Below are 22587 nucleotides of genomic sequence, written 5' to 3' on the forward strand. Positions count from 1 at the left end.
TCCCGAGCACGTACTCTCTCGGTGACGCGGGTTAGCTGGGGAAATGGAGACTCTCGCCTCCACACCCTTGTGGCACCGGCTTGGATTCCCCGGCGGGAAAGCGAAAGAAGAGTGGTCCGGCCAGAACAGCTGGCACGGTGGTGAAATGAGGTTTTGTTGTTTGTGGTCTCTGTCCAAGGGTGAGCATCGCTGTGACGCCAATGGCCTTGGGTTTCCCGCGAAGAAAGGTAGGCGTGTGTGATTGTCTCGAGCACAATGGAAACACCCCGAATTCATTGGAAGCTTTTAGACGAAGAAGACAACGTGGCGGAAGGAAGGGAAGGGGAAACCAATCCCCCTGGACTTGGGCATGAGTCAGAAGGATGAAAGAGGGCAATACCACTCGAGGCGGAGGGACACATCTGTCCTGTTTGTAAGGAGGCCAAATACGAGTTGGCTGCTTGGTTGCGCTTGGTTGCGCCTGGTTGTACGACATGGGCTTGCTGACAATCCCCGGATTATCCAGTATTGTTGATGAGGCTGCTAGATTTGCGTAAATGGTAGAGCGCCACGTCTCGATCAACCTCGATGTCTGTCCATTCTCGTCCGTCTCACTGAAAGTTGACTTGGAGCAAGCATGCTCGGAAATACGCCCCTGTCTCAGAAGACCACTTGTCGTGTTGGGGGTCACCAAGGGTGCCGTCACAGGACGGGAAGGTGAAGTGCGAATGTGGGATGTCGCTGCCAGCTGGAGGCGTAGCCCGCCTCGTGGCAGAAATGTGTATGGGGGGACACCTGAAGGAGCTCGGAGCACCGACTATCACTCCCCAGAGTTTGGGGACCGCAGAAGTTGGGGGTTCCTTACTCTGGCGGGCTTCTCCGCAAACTGTAAGATGACCCCACATCCCCCTTATGTTCTTGCCAGTGGGGCTTTGCACCGGAATTTCCTTCCCTCCCAGTTAAAAAAAAACAAAACAAACAAAACAAAAAAACAACACCATCTCCGTCTGCTTCGCTTTTGAACCATCCCGGAGAGTTCCCGCACTCGGGAAAGATGCATGGGTAAATCCGTGCTAAGAATCCGTGGACAAGACGATCCGGTACACAGTCCGAAGGCCGCAATCCGACTCAGCCTGAATGAAGAAGAAATATAGACAAGCCTGGCATCTTAAATTGACGTGTATGACAATTGGAGGATATATATTCCGTCCCTCGCACCGGTCCCTGATTGCCCTGTCACTTCTGCAATCAGACATGGGTGGCTGACACTAGCAGGTGTTGCTGTGCCTTTTATTTTGGGGGGGGGGGTGGGTGGCCATCTCTGCTTGTGCCAGAGATAAGCTCGCTGATCATTTGGTCTCATCTTTGAAAATCAAAAAGAGAAAAAGGTTTAGATGCGCATCTGGGCGGCGCCATATCAGATGAGATGGAATGAGCCGCCGCAGTATTAATGCTGCAGGTAGCTGCTGAAGTTCCTGGATCTTGGGAGGATGAGCAGGATAACCTGGACAGCATGGAGATACATCAATACCTCAGGTACTTGGCTCAAAAGGTGCCATGCCTGACGATCTCCGTCCAGAACAACTCATTTGACTGAGTACAGGGAATAAGGTACATGTTCCGACTTACGGCGGATGAGTCGACTCTTGAACGGACTGGACGGAGCCCCCTTTTGCGCCTTACTTTTTAATCCAGTCGTTGATCCGTTTGGTTCGCAACTCCCTAAACAAGGTCCAGGCAGCCGTGGGGTTGTTTTTGTGTCTCCACATAAGCAAGAATATTCAGTACAAGAGACGACAAAAAGGACAGGATGATTCAGGGTGGATGGCTGCACTGCTCCCGCTTGCCCAGGCTTGCGGAATTCCTTCTCTGTTTCCCGCCTTGCTCACCTCTCCATCTGTGGTGCCGTCCCTCTCCTTGTCCGCCTGGCGGTATTCGCAACCGGGTCTCCAACCCCAAAGAACGTGCCCAACGTAGGATAGGCAGGGATACGACACCACCTCCGCAGGATACTAGCCCAAGCCCTTTGGCTTGTGTTGTGTTCCTTGTATCGCCAGGTAACTTGTCCCAGTCATGTCGACGCTCCCTCTTAGGTAGTGTACACTACACCGAACACCCGAACGGTCAGCCCATCCGGCCCCTCTCCGAGGTCTCTTAAAAGGGGCGAGCAGCCCTGATCCTTGTTGATGAGTATACCGGTATCCACCCTTGGCCCCCTAGCTGTTATGGAACATTCTTCCCCTTCCAGCTTTCCCCGTGAAAGCCGGGGATCGTCTGGGAGCTTGTCTTGAGTTGGCCAACACAAACGCAACATAGCAGCTCAGCAGCAAAAGCTGGCCACAGCACAACATGATACTTTGGTTAGCTGGCATGCTTCAAATCAAGGCTGAGCCAGGTACCTCCTCGGGGGAGCAATTTATCTACGTACCCCATACCCATATAGCGGTGGGTACATGGAGCGCTGGCTTAGGTAGGTTGAATGATAAATAAAGTCCGGCCATTCCACTGAGACATCATGTTGCGCTTTCGTCCTGACACAAACCAGCTCCAGTCAGACTCAAGTGCCTCATTATCTTACTTTGCCTTAGCTTGCGACACTGCACATCGCAAGCCTTGCGTGCTACCTCCGCGACACTCGCATTGTCACCTCATCTCGCTGCCCTGAACTGCATCCGCTGGCCGCACTTCTTCTCCGTGCCTGCCCTGAAGCTGGCCATAAACAACGCCCAAATCCGCCCCGGAACACCTGGCCATCTCTGACCCTCTTCTTTCCTCCCCCCGTCGTGTTCATCTCCCTTTCTTCGTTCCGACCCCTGGCTTCTTCCCCACGCTTCTGTTGAACTCCCCCCGGCTACTGCAACCTTACCCGCGCTCCGTCGATTCGCTCTGCTGATAGCCCACACTTTCGACCGTTCGGTTGGGTATTTTACCCAAGCATTCCACCACCCTTGCAGTGTTTGCGCACCGACTTAGCCAGCCAGGGCCTACGATACAAAGACGGGAATTGTGAAATCTCTGTTACGGATCGCGCGCAAACGCCCGGCCGCACCCTTTTCTCATCTGCTTTTCTCTCTGTGCTCTGTCAGCCGATTCTTGTTCAGGCCTCCCAGCTTAAATATTTCGCCATCTGCACTTTCACCCAGAGCCGGCATTTCCATCTCACCTACACATCCCATCACAAGACCACTCTCCACTCTCCACTGTCTCGGCACTGCTTCCAGCCTCGTCAACGACTATCAAACACGACTACCCACAACTGTCTTCATAAATCCCCGTCTCTTCCCCAGATTCATCTATTCGGGCCCATCCTCCTAGGTACGTGGACCCCAACTGCAATGATATCCAGATGGTTCCGTCTCTAATACTCTCAGTAGTTATTCACGCTCTACCATCAAAATGCCAGCCAGCCAGATCGCCTCACCTCTTCCCATTCCTCCTCAGCGGAGGAACCTGCGCCTGATGACGGGCCATGACCTCTACACCAGTCTGAACGCGACTCTCGCCTCGACCACCCACCGCCCGGTGACGCCGGTCCACATCATCCAAGAGAACGATTACAGCGTTCCTGCACCCCCACCACCAAGCCCGGTTTCTTTCGCCGCGGAACACTGGCAATCGTCGATCCGCCGCTAGACTGTCTCGGTCAAGGCCAGGAGAAAACTAGACAACTCTTGCCCTCTGTTCGACATGAGGGGGACCTCTTTTTTAATTACTTGTACAATCAGCATATGGAATATCACGGGAGTATGGGGTGAAGTGGGTACGGAGAAAAGTCATTCGGATTGCGAACAGGGTGTACATAAAAGCAGGCTGGCACAGCATGGAACTTTCTGGGTCTGCATATGGTTTTGGCAGCAAAAATGGTGTTAGCTGGAGACGAAGGGCATCTCAGGATTGCTCATAATTGTGCGCTTGCACTGGATTGAGAAAAAGGTCGTTTAAGCTATGAATTTACGTTGATAAGGCTTTAAAAAGCGTCTTCGCCTGCATTTGGCCGTGCTTGAGTGCTTTGGGGATAGTGACTCGTCCGGCGCATCGTTCGCTGGCAGCAGGACCGTGAGGTGTTTGAAGGTCCGGCAGCCCAAGTCAGTGTGGCCACAGGCTGTTGACAGTCTGACGCAAGTTGGGTCAACCAAAAAACCAAATAGTACCGTTAGTAGGCCATTGCCAACCCGGATTGCGACATTGCACATCTGGAACAGTAATGCCAAGTACCGTCCTCCCTTCCTCCTTAGTCTTTTTTTTATTTTATTTTACTATTTTTAAAAAATTCAATTTTTAATTGAATTTTCTTTCTTTCCCCCTTCCCCGTTGCTGGCCAGACCGTTGGAAAAGATGTGGATGTTGCCGAGGTTGCCCCGTCACGGCAGCACGGGCCAGCCGCACCAACGCGACCCACCACTCTACGCGACTTCCATCTCACAAACGCACCAAAAACGCGTTCGTCGCGGTCCGTGACCCCCCTGTTCACCGGCGCGTTGCTGCCATCGTTGCTCCATCATTTCCACTCCCCACTCCCCACTCCCCTTACAATATACAAAACCTCTTCACCTTCGTAGCTTCCCATACCGTCTACTCACTACAACAATTCCTGCCAGTTGAGACTTTTACTGCACTTTTCAACACATCATACACCGTATCACGCCTTCCACTTCCAACTGCACCCAGCATCACTCTCGACCGATCCTTCACGTTCATATCCCACCGACACACGCAGCAGTTGCACACCTCGACTCAACGCAATGGCTCGTGCAGCTTCGCGTCGGCAGGTCAAGCCTGCCGCCACGCCGGCGACAGACCTCATCAGCAAGTATGGCCGAGTCTCCAAGGCTCAGCCTGCCACTGTGAACGACTCTATGAAGAAGACGTTCGTTATCGAACTACCTAGCTCTCGCGCAATCCCGACTACAGAAGCCCCGACAGAGATCAAGATCGAGACCAGCCCCGGCAGGACCCTTCCTCCGCAACTCAAGTCGACCTCTTCCAAGAAGCGCAAGGCAGGGTCAGTCGAAGAGGACTCTACCGCCAGCGGTAGAAGCAACACCCCGTTGCCTGCTTCTTTGAAGCGCCAGCGAATTGCCAAGAACGGCCATAATGATGAGCCTGTCCCCGTCAAGAAGGAGCCCAGCCCCGTTACAGCCACCACTCCTCCAAAGAACAGCACATCTACGGTCGTTGAAACACACCGAAAGTCTCGCAAGTCGACCATCATCTCTCAGGCGAAAATCGAGAGCCGCAAAGCCAACCAAAAGGTCAAACGGTCGAGCAGACATCATGCATCCACCGAACCAGAGATCGAGGAGGAGCTGGCCAGGAAACAATTGCCAGTTGAGCTCCTGGAGCTTCTGGACATGCAACGGGCTCTCCTGAAAACTGTTTCCCTGCAGCTTGTACACCAAAACAGCAATGCACCACTCGATATTAGCAGCATCACACCTCACGTCTCCCGCACATGGGGGAAAAGGAGAGTCACAGTCGACGACATCCGGAGATGCATTGCAATCCAAGACATGAAACCTGCTGGCTTTGAACAAGACTCTCTGGGCTCTCCCTTCATCGTGACTGACTACGGCCGCGGGAAGCTCTGCCTCGAGATGGACTTGACCAAGGCCTCCAGTCGCATAGATGAGGAGAAGCTGTGCCAGCAGTTCGAGGAGAATCTTCACATTATGTGCTCCCAACGAGCGGCGGATGAGATGACCGACCTCGATGTCTGCTTCGAGGGCCTCAGCTTCAGCGATTTGCCCAAATCTGACATCACCCTACGCCACACTGCCATCTCGCAAAACCCCGTCTTCGCAAAAGGGCAACGAGCCTTGAATGAGCTCAAGAACGGCATAGTCCTCAAGAAGCAAGGGAAGGAGGCACAGGCGCAGGCTGCCAAGCTCCCAGCCCTCAACCCCGACGGGACCAAGATGAGTCTTCTCGACAGGCTGCGGGCCAAGGAGGTCGCCAATGCCCAGATCCAGGCCCCTTCTGGTCCCGAGCTTGCGAGAAAACGCGCATTGCAGCGTGTGGGTGATATTGCGGCCATCATCTCTATGCTCGTGGCTTCCTCGAACTCGGCTGGCCAGCCGGTTATGTCGTTCACCATGCAAGTTCTGCAGCAGAAACTGAAGGATTCTGTGCGGGTGCCCATGCCCATGGAGGAGGGCATCGATACGGTGCGCATCCTCGCCAACGAGGTTGCACCAGAGTGGTTGAAGGTTGCCACCGTGGGTGGGAAGGAGCACGTCGTCATTCAAACGAGGCGGAAGCCGTACGATGCAGAGCTCGCAGCGCGAGTGAACAGACTTTCTGTATAGATGGAGACAGCCAGCTTGTTGGACATAGGGGACTTGTCGTGTACGACGATATCGGGAGTTGATTGATGCATGGCATAGCGTCTTTAATTTCGTTTCTTTTCTTTTGGCATACGGAGTTGGGAAAGATACCACGGATAACAAGACAAGAAAGGGTATATATAGATTAGGGTGGTGAGGGGCGGCTTGGTTTGCCTGCGGAGGAGGACGATTGGGGGTCCCCTTGCGAGTCACATAAAGTGCGAATAATCAAATAAGTGTAATCGTCAGCTTTGGAGTGCCAACTCATCTATTGTGCTGTAAAACGTCTAGGAACCGTAACCTTCATAAAGAGCCAGCCCTCTCAAGACATTCAGTTTTGAGTCTTGTTCATGCTATGCAACCAGCCGGGTCGTAAAAAGACCAATTTTCGCCCTTCCAAAGACCAGACTCCCAGCGCAAGGTGGCGAGCGCTCTCTCTCGCACATCCCCCGTACGTTCACCATAGTTGAGATAAGAAGAAGTGAGAGAATCCGCAATGCAGATCTTGTTGCCTCACTTCTTCTTGGCGAAGCGAGGGGCGCCAATGTCGCTGCCGCGCAGCTTGACGTTGAGGACGCGCTCCATGGCGGCGAGGATCTTCTGGTCGGGGGCGGCGGTGCCGCGCTCGAAATCGGCGACGACGGACTGGGTGGTGTTGCACTTGGTGGCGAGGTCCTTCTGGGTCATCTTGGGCTCCACCTTCTGGCGCGTCGAGGAGATGGCGTCGCCAACCTCCTTGCCGACCGTGTTGGGCTTGATGATGTCGTCGGAGCGGTCAACCTTTGTCAGGCGCTGGCCCTCGACACCGGGCTTGGTGGCCTATTGAGCAGATGAGGTTAGCCATCAATTTCCGAATATCGGGCATCAGGTGGTGATGTTGGTGGCGCTCGCGTCCTTCCCATCCATCACCACCACCAAATATAGTGGGGAATGGAGGGGTACGGGCTCATGATGTCAAGCGTGAATTTCGTGGCGGTTTGCCAAAGGAGGGGGGGTTTGCACATACAGCATTGCCGGCAGCGTACTTCTTCTCGGTGCCAATGACGGAGCCGCTGCGCTGGGCGGCGTTGAGGGCGCTCTTTCCCTTGATGACCGTCTCTCTCTGCGACGCTCCGCCGCGGGCCTTGGAGCCGATCTTGGTCACGTTGTCCCAGTCATCCATTGTGGGCGGTGTGTTTGTTTGTGAAGATGGGTTCTTTGTTTGTGCTTGTCGAGCTGGGTGAGAGAAAAGAACGGGTGTCTTGTTCCTTTCCTTTTTTGGTCGGTGGTTGTTGGTTGTTGGAGCGTGGATGTGAAGATGTGAAGTTGGTCGCCCGAGCGAGGTTTGTTGCGTCAGTTTTTGGAGTGGCTCCGGGTCCTCGTGGCTGGTGTGAATTGTGGACAGGTGGTGGTGGTCGGCAAATAAATATGGACACAGTGGAAGACGATGGACGGGGATGGATGGCAAAAATCGGTGGGACCTGAGTCAACCGGCGGATGTAAGAGGGGTTGCCATCCCTGCATATGCCTAACGCCGCAGCAAGCAAGTCAGGAATTTGGCGGGGTGAGGCGCCGTCGTCGGCAAGGCTAGGTAGGGTAGGTAGGTAGGTAGGTAGGTAGGTGGGCTTGGGCTGGATTTCCTCCCGGCTCCTCCCCTCCTCGTCGCCTGGGCTCTCCCCTTCCCCTTCCAGCTTGCCCGGTTGCTCACCCTCTCTATTTTTGCCCGGCTGCGCCACACGGAGATGGCGGCGCTGCGGCGCGCCTCGAGAGGCTGAGGTCGGCTGCATTCGAGGTCGGCCTAGCCCGCTAAAGTCCGGGAGCGGCCTCCAAAGTGCTGCTTATTGTCGTCTCACCGCTAGGGAGAGTCATCAAAGTCCTCAGCGTTTGGTGTGCCGGCGTCGCGTGATGTCCAGTCCCCAGTTGCTAGTTCCGTTGCTCTCCTCTTTGCCTCGTCCATGTTCGATGTTATTCGCACATATTTGCCCGCTGTTACCAACCTCCCGATCGGGCTTAGGCATGCAACTTTCTCTCTATTACGATTGAGACACGTCGACTGTGTGATATTCGTTAGCCTATGCAGTTGAAGAAAACAGTTCCATAGGCCGGTGCATTACGGCCAACTCCCGTCTATTCCGCACTAACAATTTCGCAATACCTGTGCTAGCGCTGGCGGCCGAGCAGGCGCATTTGTTTCGCGGATTACTAAGGGGGCGGTCGGGACTCGGACATCTCACTGAGAGCGATCTTGATCTCATCGAACATGTGTATCGGCCCACAACCCGCCCTCCTCCACCGAACCAGAACCCGATTTGGAAGAAAGGCACCGGGCCAAGCTTGGTGACCCCATGAAGGAAGCCGATTGGTGACTTTTTCTTAATCTTTTACTTATCGTGAACTTCCTCCCATCGTGAAAACATGAGCAATTCGTCGCTTTGAGCAGAATCCACAGGACGGCATCGCGCGCCGTAACCCGCCCCCGTGCACTACTTTCCTTGACCCGGCTCAGCACCATTCGTCAACTCCCGCGACGAAGTCTTTCGCAACGTCGCGCAAAACATGCAAGCCGCCGACCCGGGCCTCCGGCCATTCGCCTTGCTGGCGGGCTTCGCTTACTACTCCCTCGTCGGAGGCTGGCTGGACACCGCCCTCCTCCTCCTCTTCTCGGCGTGGCGGAACAAGCACGCCCTCGCGAACGCCGTTTCAGAGTATATAGACCCGAGGGACTTCCAGCGCCAGCTCTTTCTCCTGCCGGGCTTCGCGCTGGGTCTCGTCTTCCTCGAGATCTGCCGCTGTTTCTTGAGTCTGGCAGACACCGACTCAAAAAAGTGGACGACGCCCGTAAGGCCACTGCTGATCCCTTGCAAGACGACGCATAGGAGGACGTTTCCCAAGAAACATGACTTTGCGTACTCGTACCTCGTCGTCGGCATCCCGGTCGGCTGGAAGGGGACGTATGCGGGCATGGTCTCGAGCGGAGTCGAAAAGCGTAGCTGGTTGTCATGGTTCTCGCTGGTGCCGCGGCCAAGCAAGGGGTGGTTTGACGTTGATGCCGCGGACTATCTGGAGAGGGGCAATGGGCATCTCGGTCTGAGGGGCAAGCTGGATTCGTATCTTAAATCTCAGGTATGTTGGTAATGCTCAGGCCTTGTAATGTGGTCTCGTGGCTAACCCGGCCTAGGGCGCGGATCCGGCGCAATACCCTGGCGCATATCTCGTCACCGCGGCCAGGTTTTTGGGCTACCACTTCAACCCAGTCTCCTTTTGGTACCTCTACTCCAAAGAAAATGAGTTGACCGCCATGATCCTCGAGGTGAACAACACCTTTGACGAGCGGAGGATGTACTTCCTCACCACGGACGCCATCCCATCAGAGCAGCGTCTCGACGGAGGCACCACCGCCAGGAAAGACACCTCGGAATCATTCTCAAAAGGAGAAGAAGAGCCCATCATCAAAAAGGCGGCAACCAGAATGACCAAACAGTGGCCCAAAGACTTCCATGTATCCCCCTTCAACTCGCGCAAGGGATCCTACTCCCTCTCAGCAATCGACTTCTTCAGCTCCGATGTCCGAGGAGCCTACACTCTGGACAACACAATCACCCTGAAATCCTCCAAAGACCACCCCAAACTCGTCGCCCGCCTCTTCAACTCGGCCCCCGCCGTCGACCCGGGAGCCATGTCCACCCTGCACAAGTTCGCCTTCCTGTGCAGCTGGTGGTGGGTAGGCTTTGTGACCTTCCCCCGCATTGTCAAGGAAGCCGGCGTCCTCTTCCTCCGCCGCCGTCTGCACGTGTGGTACCGGCCGGAGCCGCTGAATGAGAGCATCGGCCGCAACGCCGACGCGACGGAGGCGGGGCTCGAGCCCATCTTTCGGGGCTACCTGCGCCACCTCGTCGAGCAGTCCGCCGCCGCCATCGCCGTGAAGTACATGCCTGCGGGCACCGATTCCGGCGCTATCGAGGTGATGCTATCACCAGCCGCGCTGAAGAATCCCAAGCGCACCGAGGAGCTTGACTTCAAGGTCCTCACGCCCGCCTTCTACACCCGCTTCGTGCACTACGCCCACGACCTCGAGGCCGTCTGCTGCGAGTTCCAGGACAATTGCACAATCTGGATATCGCGGCCGGACCTGCTCCCGAAGCTCATCCTAAAGAAGCCCGCGCCCCCGCTGAAGACGACAAACTTCCTGGACTTTGTCTACTTCAGGGCCATCCAGGCGTTGCGGCAGCGGCCCGAACGCATCGAGCGGCCCCTCACGTCCGGCGCGACGCCGCACAAGGACGGACGGGACGGCGCCGGCAACGTGCAAAAGGTCGACATCCGCGACTTTCGCATCTCGTCCATGGACGGCTTCGTCCTTGCTGGCGCAGGCGCGCAGGCGCGGAACACATACAGGTCGCTTGTCCTGCGGACTTTTCTCGCAGACCGCCTGGCGCTGGGGAGCGTGGAGCTTTTGGGTCTGCAGCATTTCATCTTGCGCGCAGGCGTCGCTTGGATTTTGTCATCAATGGTTGCTCCGCTCTTGAGTTTATAAAACCGAGAAGGGAAAAAAGGGGGCCTCTCAGTAAGCGCCACGCATATGTGTATATATTTGCGCTTGCATGTGCCCCATCCAGTGCGGTAATTGTAGACCTTAAAAATTTAGAAGCCTAGACTAGACACAACCAAAAGAAGAGATAGCATTATCCTGCTCTTGGAAACAAGCAAGGCTTGTGGGATCAATAGCATCTTCAGTCGATCCCCGTCTTGATGTATGTCGGTGGCGATCAAAGATGCAAATGCACATGGCCTGCATCGCCCAGCTTCTCCTGCATCGCCAGATATCCCTCCGTGGCTGAACGTCATTGGGGGGAGATTCTTGACCGTAGTAGATAAGGCCAAGGGAGGAAAGTCGATAGACCTCTCCCTCACCTAATTAGCTGTGTTGTATACGGTGCAGCGAAAGTATGCACGGCAGATCACCTTACATCACGCTGCGCTTTGATGCTAATGGCAGATCAATTTGCGGATCACGCACAGTCTGGAAACGTTGATCTCTTGGTACACACGGTATTTGAAATATCTCTTCGTATGTCGCTCCTCCGCTTGCACACATGACGGGGTTCTTGTTGGTTCATGGAGGGGCGGTGACGCCGAATTGCATCTCTTTGCATGCGGTTTCTTAGATTGGACGGGGCTACCTTACCTGACAGGGTAAAGCACGTTAAAATGGCAAGCAAATGTTCGTCCGGCACTTTGCGTGTCCTTGTTGTTACTCGGCATGCCATCCTATGTGAGCGTTCCCTAGAGAAAACATATTTGTCAACCGGGGTGTCTGTCTGAAGAGACGATGGACCAAAGTAATCCGATGTTCTATTTGCCAGCCTGTGTTGGGAATGGCACGTAATTGGAATGTCGATACCGATGGGTGCTGCCCGCTTCCCCGCCCATGCCTTGTTCCCCGAGCCCCGAGAGGCCGGGGGGAGCTGTAGTGGGGACCTCAGAGAGCTTGCGTAGCGTCGTGCGCGCTCCAAACACAGCTTGTCCAGAAGCGCCTCGCACCGCATCTGGTTCTTGTCATTGCTCGATTGCAAGTGCCCGCCGGGGCATTTGGACTAGGTATGCAGCCGACAGGCGGACCTGCCAGTGGGGTTGGAAGACACACTCAGTCAGCCTGGACTCGACTCGAGGTGCCGAAGTGCGTAGTGCTAAGGTGCCGGGGAGCTGCTGCAGCACTAACGCCGTCTTACATCGAATTCCAAATCGTCTGGTCGTAAGGGCGGGGCTCCGTTCGACAGCTGTCCAGTGTTTCTCCAAGCTCATGTCCTGCCTTTTTAGCAAAGCGGAGCTTGGACCATAACGAGACAATCCTCAATTCCCATTTTAGATGAAGGAGGAAGAATACAAATGACAAATCAGTATGGGGAAGCCAATTGGAAGGATTGCCAAAGGATCCTGATTGTGATGGTGTCAAACCAAGCTTCGGTTTGATCTCCCTCTCTGCTCTAGGATTCTCAGTACCCCTCCGCGGGGTTGATTGTTTGAGTCCAAGACATGAGCACCCAATGCTCGCCCGACTGGCCCAACCGTGCCGCAACTTGCGTCGAACGACTGCAAATATGCCCAAGGAAAGCTTCACGGGCGCAGAGCAGCTCTGTGCTGCAGTGCTGGAATGCTGGGGTGCTGGGCAAGCTTGCATGCTGCTCTTGCTGAGGTATTGTGAACAAGGATGGGGTGCCTGACGACCGATCAGGATGGGTCAAGGATTCCAGGATCGTCATAGCCTGCAGCGCTGACAGAAATGTTTCTTGGACCTGGTGGACCCTTCTCCTCGCAGCTACCCGAAGCTGGCCTGTCCAAGTTCATGTTCCATGTCTGGGTACGGTCGAGGTCCTGGCTTCGATCCAGTGGTACAACGATGAGGGGGAGGGTTTTGAACCTGTAGGAAAAGGGTCGTCGTGCGTATATATAAGGTAAGTATTGCCCTTCGTCGGTCGTGTCGTATTATCCGTATCATACTTCTGTATAAACAAAACCGCCCTCAGTGAAACTCTTTCGCCCGCATCGGTAGTTCGAGTTGTGTTCGCAGCCATTCCTGCCTCTGGAAACTTCCCGTTCACGGTTTCGGCCACACCCCCCACCCATCCCATTCAACTCCAAGGTACCTCAATAGGGTAAGTGGCGTCGTCAGAAAGATGTCAGCGCGCAAGGTAGCGTCGGTGTGCCATCAGCTAAAGCTTGCAGCGGCATCAGATACCCCGCCTCCTCAATCGCAGAACAAAAAGGGCCCGTCCCCGTCCGTTGTTGCGTAACAGCATTATCTGTATCGAAGCTCGTTGCACTGCATTGTCTGTCAACAAGTTAGAACCGCTCTTCTCCAGGCAAAAAAACCACACACTGCTAAAGAAGCCTTTCCCCGCCCAAAAGTCATTATCCAAAATGCCTCTCACCGGACACTGCCTCTGCAAGGCCGTTACTTATACGGTCGACGTTGATGCTCCTCTCGTCACTGGCTACGACCACTGTGACGATTGCCAACGCCAATCCGGCTCCACGTACTGTAAGTATAGTATTTCCGACGTTTGCTGTTGGATTGAATCGGCGTTTCGACTCCGTTTGAATCCCCAGGTGGATGGTTGTTGACTTTTTCTAGCCCTCGTCGCTGTTGTCCCCAAGGACAAGCTGACCATCAACGGTCCCACCAAGAGCTGGGCTGGACAGGGCTCCTCGGGCAAGGCTGTCCACCGCATCTTCTGCTCCGAATGCGGCTCCCCGATTGCTCATGACCCCGATGCGGCCCCCGAAATCATCGCCCTCAAGGCTGGTACCCTCGACACCGAGATCAAGAAGAACCTGAAGCCGGTAAGTCTCGTTATACTCCTCCTTCGGTCGCTGAACACTCGGATGCCAAAGATTTACTCCGACCCAACTAGTGTCGGGTTGGGAAAAGAAGTGATCAAAGCTGAAACCTCATCGATAGGACACCGAAATCTGGACCGTTGGCAAGCTACCGTTCTGCCAGGAGAACCTGCCCAAGGCATTTGAGCACATGCCTCAGTAATTTGTCGCTTCAAAGGGTTGAATAACGAGGGGGTAGAATCCACTGGGAAGACAAGACAGGCCGACCCCCAAGTTGGAGGGTCCGGGGTCGAACTTATATGCAGTGGTGGAGAGATGGGCCTATGATGAACGATGTGGAGAGCCGCGAGTCTGGTGGGTTGACGTGAGAACCTGGAGGGTTATGATGGAATTGTACCCAACCCGACCCGACCCACGTCCGTCGTTACCCGAGCGAGAAACTCCTTCCCGGAGTTCCTTCGATAATCAAGCAATTGTATAAACCAACTTTCGTGCCTGCCTGAATCAATGACGATAATTGATCGTTGTGTCACTGGTGGGTTCATGCTCGAGCTTTATTCCCAGTGCTGGCTGAGAGCATTTTGAACATACCCTTCTCCATTCATAAAACCGCCCAGCCCTGCTGTATTCATCGATTAATGTGGAAAATAATGAAAGTCACTGGCGGGAAAAGAGGAGAAGCAGAAGCGAAATCTTGCAATGCTCATTAATACTTTAATCGTTGGGCGAAACCCCGTCTCAGCAGCCGTCATTAATCCCATCGCATGATAACTCGTTCAAGAACCACCCTCTCCCCTGAAGTGGCCAATCAATCAATCCCTTACAAACCCGCGATCATTGCCAGGCCAGCAGCGCCAATCATAAGTCCACCTGCAGCGTATGTCGGCATAGCGCCGTTGCCGGACGTAGAAGTGGTTGCGGCCGCATCGCCCGAGGCCGTACCGGTGGCCTTGGTGGTGGAGGCACGACTGCTTCCGCCTGATGTCGAAACAGTCGCGGCAGTGGTAGGGTTCGCAGTCGCACGGCTGCTAGTGCCGGTAGCGCTAGCAGCTGCACCAGTGATGCTACCAGGACCCTGGGGACCGCTAGCCGTGTAGTAAAGGGAGATGGCTGTGTTGCTGGGAGCTTGGTCGCTTTTGGCAGTGGCACCGGTAGTGAGGGGAGTGGCAGCAACCTCGATGTTGGAAAAAATGACAGCGAAAGCTGCGGTGGGCGTGCCTGTACAGAGAGCATTGGAGGCAGACGAGAGAATACCGCTGTAGTAGGCCACGTCTCGCTCGCTTCGGAGACCGTGGGTGAAGAGGCATCGCTCGCAAGCCAGCTTCTCAGCGAAGAAGGAGCCACCACAGATACATTGAGCGTGAGCCTCAAGGTAGATCGAAGCGGTGCCATTGGGCTGGCAGGCAGCCTCGATGTTCTCAATCTGCACGCAAGGGGGCAGCTGGCTATTGGAGCCCGTCTGAGGCTTGCACACAACCTCTTGGTAAGGACGGCTGGTTTGGCGGGCATCGAGTAGTCCCGGGATGGCCTGGGCGGCAGAGGGCAGAAAGGCCGCGAGGCCAGTGAAGAGGGTCGTCTGTTTCATTTTCTTTTTGTGTATGTGGTTGGAACCCCAACGGCCTTTGTAAGGTGATGTAGTAGAAGAGTTTTGGCAAAGAAGTTACTGGAAGCAATCAATGCCTTCGCAATGGATGTTAGGAGTCCAAAATCAGTATGGGTATGTTGATGTAAGTGGCGATAGCAACTGTGGAAGAGCTGGTGGTTCAAGCTGTGCAGTTGAATGACGATGGGAGAGAGAAAGAAAAGGACGACAGAATGGGAAGACGAAGAAGACGTGAGCGTTGCCTGACGGGGGTTTATTGCCAAGGGAAGCAGCCGGCTGCATCGTACCTTACCTTGCAGAGTAACTTAGTTGCCTGCCTCGTCTAGGCATCATGGGGGAAATGGGCCGGTGCACAGCAGACTCATCCAGGCCAAATGGGAAAGCACCGCGGGCGCTTGTGCAGACATTGTTACTTTGGAGCCTAGTCGCCCCCCTTCGGCTCGCCTGGGAACAGCTTGGGGTGGGTGCGTGTTGCCGTCACTGCTGCTGTTACAATGCGCCATTAACGGGACGATGTGTTGGTTGGGAATGTTTCCCAAGGAGCGGTTTCTCAGACCGGCGGAAATTGACATTGCGGCACAGTAAATCAGTGACTCGATATGCTGGGAATTGTCCAGTCACGGGCTGAGGAACTTTCCTCGCTGGGTTAATCCGAAGTAGCACCTTCCTTAAAGTAGGCTAGGCGGCCATGGGTCGCAATGCCTACCCCCGTCGAGGACTTGTTGGTTGATTGATTGATGCGAAAAGGCCGGGCGAAAGCGTGGAGCTTAAGGGCTTGGCTTCCAGACAAGGAAGTACAGAGTATACAGAGTACAGCGCATGGATACACTTGACCCAGCGGTCCAATGTACTTTACCCACATTGTCTTAGTTTCCCTCCTTCAGTCTCCCGTCGCCCGTCTCTTTGCAGCCCCATTCCTTCCTGTGGCCTGCCAGGGACGACGAAAGGAAAGCACCAATGGGGGTTGGGCTAGAGTCACCTGACTTCGACGGTTGCGGTCTCGTGTGCTGCCACCCAAGTCAAACGGGTGGCCTTTCCTGGTGAGAAATCTGGAACGCTCGAAGCCCCAGTCTAGGGAAGCCAATTAAGCCGAGTGAGCTGGCAGGTCGTACCTTAACCACCATGACCTAGCTTTCCCTCAGATAACCACCCTATCTACAAGATGGCCCGTAATAAGGATATCCAAAGCTCTGACCATGTCTTCGCGAGTCGTTCGTCAACTCTCTTCCCCTCTTGACCCAGGCCACAGGGATTGATTAAGCTTGCTTGCTGGAGCATGGTCTGGCCTGTCTGCCAATCTGGACATCTCCCAATCTGGCAATTACTGGGGTCGATCTTGGACGAGGTTCAACAACACACCTCACTTGATTGTGCAAAGCTTCCTTGATAAGGGAATAGACGAGGCTCGAGAGGTTCTGGATGCCCGACCTTATATTCGGCTTCGATGGCGCATTGGCCTGCATCCACATGTGGCGAAGTTGACACACGGCTGGCCGAGATTCAGTGAAAGAAAAGGGGAGGCAGCTAGCTTATGCATCCTGCGGGCTGTCGCTGCGCCATACCATACGTGAACTCAGCGAACTTTACCCTTCAGCTTCTCCCTGCGCCAACTCTCAGCCCTACTGACGCGCTTTGTCGTACACGATCGGCAACCTAACGCCGCCAATGCCTGCTGATTCAACCCTAGCCTGCTTTATTTGCCGATGATGGTTGCCACCGTCAGCACGCCTCGAGCAGAAAAGATGGTGTAGATGCGGCCGGCACCTGCTTGACGGAATAGCCAGAAGCCACCGTTCCCCGGTCAGACGTTCTATTTTCAACCAGGACTCTGACTGTGCGACTTGCGTTCGCAGGTTGCGTGCGTGTCCCTGTGGCAGCGTTACAGTTCGATGGTCTTTTGGGGTAACACGCAATTGCCCTAGCTTCCTCGTAGGTTGCCAGACTTGGCTTGGTCTGGTATGCCGGCGAGCAATGTGCAGACAATGTACCTGAGCTGACACTTGAAGCTGCGGGGAAGACATCTGCAAGATGGCTTAGCCATGGAATTTGGCCGGTTGTGCGGCTGATAGACATGGCTGAGAGGATTGTTTGCTTTGAAGCTTTTAAATGGCCTCCCTTGCCCTCGGCGCCCCTTCTCTTCAGAGATCCCTGTGCCCTCAAACCCATGCAGACCCTGATATTTTACTTGTGGCAATCATGCGCTTCCTCCAGAATTTCGTCTTAGTTGTGGCCAGCATCACGCAGCTTGCCTCGGCTCGTGGTCAACCCTTGAAATCGCGGCAGATCCAGAGCCTCAGCAATGCACTGTCGCAATACGCGGACCTCTCAACATTTAACAGTCTCATAAACAGCCAGCCATCCATCTTGGGCAACATAACGACCGGAAGTGATCATAAAGTCACCCTTCTGGCACCCACCAATGACGCCATCACCAACTTCCTTCGGCAGTCCAATATTAGCGATGTGACCCTACTTCCTGCTGACCGGCTATTGGCCATCTTGCAATACCACACTCTGGATGCTGGTTTGACGACCACGAACTTCAGTGCTCCCAGAGGTATAACAGTGCCCACAAAGCTTCGAGACACGATTTACAATCTGCGGAGCCCTGGCCCGGCCATCATCAACCAATACGGAGACGAGGCTCAGGGCCAGGTGCTCTTCGTTTCTCAAGATACCATTAATCCGGCAAAGTTCAGAGTAAGGCAAGATTCATCCTCTGACAAGAAAACCGCAAACTTGCGTGCTGGTCTGGGCCAAAACGCGGAGCTCACTGCCCTCGATGGAGAATGGGATGGTGGCTATTTTCACTCCATTGATGCGTAGGTTTTTCGTCATCTAGACTTCTCGGAATCCGCGCTGAAGTTCACTTTAGTGTTCTAGAAACACCGAAGCCCTGCTCAACCACGATCAGGAAGCTCTCGGATTCGCTGTCATCTCTGGCGGATGCATTTGACAAGACCAAGCTGTGGCAGACTGTGGATAAGCTGCCCAACGTTACCTGTTTGGGGCCTAACGCCCAAGCCTTCAACGAGGCTGGCAGCCCTGAGAAATCTCTCGGGAAAGATGACCTTAAGAATGCCTTGCTGTAGGTTTCAACTTGGTCGATGCAGGATAACTCCGTCGTGTACTAACATGTAAAAGGTTCCATACCCTGCCTCAGGTGACCTACACTGACTTCCTAACGGACGGTCAGGAGTTCACCTCGTACGCCAACGTTACCGTTAGAGTCACGATCAGGGGCGACGAAATCTGGTTCAATGACGCAAAAGTTGTCAGTCCTAACGTTCTGTAAGCGAGCTTCTTCCATGACCGGTCTTGAGGATTGGAACTGACCAGCAACCACAGGACTAACAACGGACTCATCCACGTCTTGGATCGTGTCATGTCCGCTAACGCCGCGCCGCCGTCGCCCTCCTCAACGACTTCACCGACTGGATCGAGCACCGCCAGCCCCACCTCTACTTCCACGCCCCCCAACGCCGGAAACCCCGTCGCAGGGAACCTTCGCGTGGCGGCTGTTGTTGCGCTTGCGGTCGGTGTATTGATCGCCTGAGTTTTTCAATGTTTGCTTGATTTAAAAACCTCTATCAAGATTCCAAGGAGTAGAGGCTTTTTAGATCCAGCCAGTCATCGTTCAAGGGTGATGTGGAATGGAAATGAACGTCATGACCTATTTATATGCCCTCGTCTTAGAGGGTGGGGTTTCTAAAATGTTGTCACAAAGGGCAATGGCAAGGGACGCCAAATACCCTCATTTGGTTCTCCGAGATCCGAGAGCATCTATTGTTCAATCAAGTTTACTGTTTGTCAATTGTTCTCTGCTGCAGTGTGTGTTCGTGATAAATGCTCGCCCCCCCCCCCCCTTTCACCCCGGCTTGGTAGACATTCACCGTCTAGATGAGCACTTATGTTGTAGAATGATCTTTTAACGAAGGCATGATCAGACAGATACTCAGTGGGCACGGCCTATGTATTGGTGGCATGGCTTGACCCGCCTGTCCACGGCATCGTGAGGGAGAAAGCTATCGGTCTATAGATAGTTACGGCGATGGCTCCGTCAATGATGCGGGTCTTGCCATCCATTCGTTTTCCTCTTCATCGTGTCTGTCGTTTCTCTCTCCAGTGTTCCGGATCATGAGAATTCAATCATCCCTCACGGAGATATTCCTCGCGATCCCTGAAAAGGGCCTTTCCCAGATCATGTTCCTCCCGGCTCATGCCATAGCAATGCCTGATCCCTTTGACCCAGTGTTCCAGTTTCAGGTGGTGGCCCAGGCACCTCAACTCGTACGATCGGCGGCCGCCTTTGGGAGGGGGCTCATTAAAGAGGCACTGCCATAGGTACGTCCTCGTCTTCTCGTCAGTCTCGTCCTCGGCGGCTTCCTGGCCGGTGGGGGTGGCGCGGTCCTGCTTGTAGGCGTACTCGAGCCGCTGCCTACGGCGCACCAGACGTTTATGCGAAAGCGGACTAGAGGCGATGGCAGACCATTCTTTATACCACAGGAGGATAGTCCAGAAGTGTATCTTTCTGAAACAGGGGAGATCTGCGGACGATGCGCGTATATGGGCGACGATGGGGTCCAAGAGGGATTGGATGGCGGCCGTGGTCTGTAAGTTCGCCGGGGAAACTTCTGATCGTGTCGAAGGCGGTATCGGTTTCGCCAGGGGCAGCCAGGGCGATGCGGTGTTTCGCGAGTTTGAGTAAGGCAAGACGCTCCTCCAGAGCTTATGGCCCTCGTCGTGGCCCAGAAGGGCGAGTATCAGATTGTAGACGAAGGATATTGGCACGGGCACGGTCTCCCGGATGAGGGTTTTCGGGAGAGGGTTGGTGAAGGAACGGAGCGAGGAGAGTAGATGGGGATGAAGGATGGCATTGAAACGTTTGGAGGTGCGGCGGATGCGCCAGAGTTCCAGGGGTGCGACAAAGATGAAGATGCCGTTTAGTATCTCTGTTGGCAAGGTAAGGAGGGCCAATGGTCGAGGGCCGTGGTCTGAAAAGTTATCAGGGGTCATTCTGGATGCTTGCGCGATGCAACAAAGCCTTGGACTGGTTTAGTGATGTATGAAGCGAAAGAAAGTTTTGATCTAAACAAACTTCAATACGATATAGACGACAGAACAAGAAGACACCAGCTGAGGAGGGAGAAAGGGATTCACAAGCAGCTGTATTATTTGCCGCCAAGGCCGTGGAGAGGAAAGTCTCTCAAATACATGAAATGATACACGTAATCGTCAAACTCAAAACTCGATGTGAATGACAAGGTCGTGCCGCACCAGTTCCCCCGGGGGGGGGGGGGGGGGGGGGGGGGGGGGGGGGGGACTGGCACAGCAGGAGACTAGCCAGCTGTGATATCTGGGTTGTCGCCCTCCCATTATCCAAGCCTTTTCCGGATGACGGCACAGTGTGCACAACCTGGATGGCTGTCAGTTTACGTACATGCTAGCTTTCGGATGTTTTGAAGTATATCCGGGCCAAACTGACCAATGTCTTGACGCACACTCATCAACATTCAACACCCATACACAAACGAACAAATGGGGATTGTGCCATAAGGCGGGCAAGAAAAATAGAAGATTTCGATCCGTAAATATCATTAGAGGAGACTCTAACACGAATCCCTATCTGCTCAACGGATTGCGCCACCTAGTATAGTAGTACGCGGCAACTATAAGTGGGAAATCCCTGAACAGAAAAGCTTTCCTCTAGACTTATATATTCATTTACCATGCTATTTTTGTGATATTTTCCCATACATTTCCCCCGTATCTGGCTTTTGATTTGGTAAGAACATACATATGGCGATTCCATATGTCGAAGGCCCCTTTGACAAGAGATATAACCGCTTTTAAATTAACCAGGCTGCAGCATCTGCTCGTACCCGGCGCCAATAACCAGGTTTCTAGGTGCGTTGCAGCAAACTATCAGCGTCAAAAATTTCCATATATACAACGACGGCTTCACAAGCATCTACTGGGATTGCATTTCTAGACCAGCCTGTGGCTGCAAAGACGCCGTAACACAAGCTCACCCGCAGCCTCCCGTCAAGATGATTTGTTGGGATGCAGAGATTGGAGAAAACGACGTCGAAAATTTGACCTAGCCCTAACATGGACGCAGAGCTATCCACGATAAATTTTGCAACTTCCGAAATTCTAGCAGTGAGTTTGTCCACCATGAAGCCCCGAGGCTATTTTGGATTAATCGGCACGCCAATTTCCACGGTAGTGTAAGTCGAGTCCAAGAGCATACTTTCACATACGTCACTTAAGCGGGACAGCCCTACGCACCTTTCCTTTGTTATTTCCGGAGATTGGACCATAATTGTGGCGTCACGGCGCGCGCTGCGTGGGGGGTCCTAGGAAGCTAAGGGAGAAAGGTGAGACTCAAATGTTGAGTCGCGCTTCCCATTCCCTTGGCTCGCGTCAACCGTTATTGAACCTTGACTTCCCCCCGTCCTATCCCCCCCTCCCCCCTCCTCCCGAAAAAAAAAAAAGAACGAGCGGAGACGTGTTCAGAATCCATCTCACACAGCCATGAGACCTGCAGCCTTCAGCCAGATTAACCTTGCATTTCGCCCCGAGGCGGCATCGAAAGAATCGGCCCCGGTACTCAACAACCGGCCGATGGGTGCTCAACGGCCACCCAGGGGGGCCCATGTGTCGGTCATGGTGCTCCGGGGTATTGGGGATCTCCCCGCAATCATATGGGAGGTCCTGGCGGCCATCGTCTCGGAGGGGTGGATCTCAATCACCAACCAACTACGGCTTCTCGTGGCGACCTACCCCTTGATGGTCCTTTTCTACTTCTCCACATTCGGCCTTGACATCCCGACTGTCATCAGCACATGTTGCGCCGCCTATCTTTACACCTGTTTCATCTACTACTTCCGTCTCAAGGACCGGCTGCTATGGGCATGCCTTGCCGCGACCTTCATCTGGTTCGACGGCCCGGACAAGCAGCTCATGCGCCGCGCAGCGGTTGCGGTGTTCATGCTGGCGCGCGACGACGACTGGAGTGTGTTGGTGGAGAGGAGAGTGCGGAAGCAGACGTTACCCTGGCAAGACGGGAGCGGGTTTGAGTTCCTGTACAACTTTGAGGGGCGAGAGCTGCTGCGGGAGGTCTGCTTGTACTGGGTCAACACCCTCTGCTCGTCGTTCGGCCGGCATCGCGTGCCCGACGACTTCACTCTGCGGACCTCGATCAGGGTCATGGACGTGCTTGTCCTACCGCTTATTGGGTTGGTTGACTGGGCTTGGAGGTATTGGCGTGCTCAGAAACACGCGAGACAGGTCGACATGGAGAGGCGGGGAGACGAGGTGTTGTTCAAGGAAGAATGTTGAAGGGAAGAGGAGACAGTGTAA

General features: G+C 54.3%; 8 protein-coding genes across 8 annotated transcripts; 5 read left to right on the forward strand and 3 right to left on the reverse strand.

The window, feature by feature from the left end:
• Positions 1 to 4721: 4721 nt before the first annotated feature.
• Positions 4722 to 6284, forward strand: EsH8_V_000523 (DNA replication factor Cdt1 C-terminal domain-containing protein; the record flags this gene model as incomplete). Its single annotated transcript, XM_083273039.1, has 1 exon — positions 4722 to 6284. The coding sequence occupies one exon, from the start codon at positions 4722 to 4724 to the stop codon at positions 6282 to 6284; it is 1563 nt and encodes a 520-aa protein (XP_083125754.1).
• A 531-nt stretch (positions 6285 to 6815) lies between these two features.
• On the reverse strand, positions 6816 to 7464 carry EsH8_V_000524 (multiprotein-bridging factor 1; the record flags this gene model as incomplete). The annotated part of the gene is made up of 2 exons (XM_083273040.1): positions 6816 to 7121; positions 7309 to 7464. 2 exons carry the CDS (start codon positions 7462 to 7464, stop codon positions 6816 to 6818), a joined length of 462 nt encoding a protein of 153 aa, XP_083125755.1.
• A 1373-nt stretch (positions 7465 to 8837) lies between these two features.
• On the forward strand, positions 8838 to 10815 carry EsH8_V_000525 (uncharacterized protein; the record flags this gene model as incomplete). Its single annotated transcript, XM_083273041.1, has 2 exons — positions 8838 to 9404; positions 9460 to 10815. The coding sequence occupies 2 exons, from the start codon at positions 8838 to 8840 to the stop codon at positions 10813 to 10815; spliced, it is 1923 nt and encodes a 640-aa protein (XP_083125756.1).
• Positions 10816 to 13199: 2384 nt separating this feature from the next.
• Positions 13200 to 13821, forward strand: EsH8_V_000526 (Mss4-like protein; the record flags this gene model as incomplete). Its single annotated transcript, XM_083273042.1, has 3 exons — positions 13200 to 13320; positions 13414 to 13622; positions 13741 to 13821. The coding sequence occupies 3 exons, from the start codon at positions 13200 to 13202 to the stop codon at positions 13819 to 13821; spliced, it is 411 nt and encodes a 136-aa protein (XP_083125757.1).
• Positions 13822 to 14439: 618 nt separating this feature from the next.
• EsH8_V_000527 (uncharacterized protein) lies at positions 14440 to 15204 on the reverse strand (the record flags this gene model as incomplete). The annotated part of the gene is made up of 1 exon (XM_083273043.1): positions 14440 to 15204. One exon carries the CDS (start codon positions 15202 to 15204, stop codon positions 14440 to 14442), a length of 765 nt encoding a protein of 254 aa, XP_083125758.1.
• Positions 15205 to 17418: 2214 nt separating this feature from the next.
• Positions 17419 to 18778, forward strand: EsH8_V_000528 (FAS1 domain-containing protein; the record flags this gene model as incomplete). Its single annotated transcript, XM_083273044.1, has 4 exons — positions 17419 to 18044; positions 18098 to 18310; positions 18367 to 18513; positions 18571 to 18778. The coding sequence occupies 4 exons, from the start codon at positions 17419 to 17421 to the stop codon at positions 18776 to 18778; spliced, it is 1194 nt and encodes a 397-aa protein (XP_083125759.1).
• Positions 18779 to 19371: 593 nt separating this feature from the next.
• On the reverse strand, positions 19372 to 20238 carry EsH8_V_000529 (F-box protein; the record flags this gene model as incomplete). Its single annotated transcript, XM_083273045.1, has 1 exon — positions 19372 to 20238. The coding sequence occupies one exon, from the start codon at positions 20236 to 20238 to the stop codon at positions 19372 to 19374; it is 867 nt and encodes a 288-aa protein (XP_083125760.1).
• Positions 20239 to 21759: 1521 nt separating this feature from the next.
• EsH8_V_000530 (uncharacterized protein) lies at positions 21760 to 22566 on the forward strand (the record flags this gene model as incomplete). Its single annotated transcript, XM_083273046.1, has 1 exon — positions 21760 to 22566. The coding sequence occupies one exon, from the start codon at positions 21760 to 21762 to the stop codon at positions 22564 to 22566; it is 807 nt and encodes a 268-aa protein (XP_083125761.1).
• Positions 22567 to 22587: the final 21 nt, after the last annotated feature.

The sequence above is a fragment of the Colletotrichum jinshuiense genome, chromosome 5, assembly GCF_051148585.1.
Source record: "Colletotrichum jinshuiense chromosome 5, complete sequence".
NCBI lineage: Eukaryota > Fungi > Ascomycota > Sordariomycetes > Glomerellales > Glomerellaceae > Colletotrichum > Colletotrichum jinshuiense.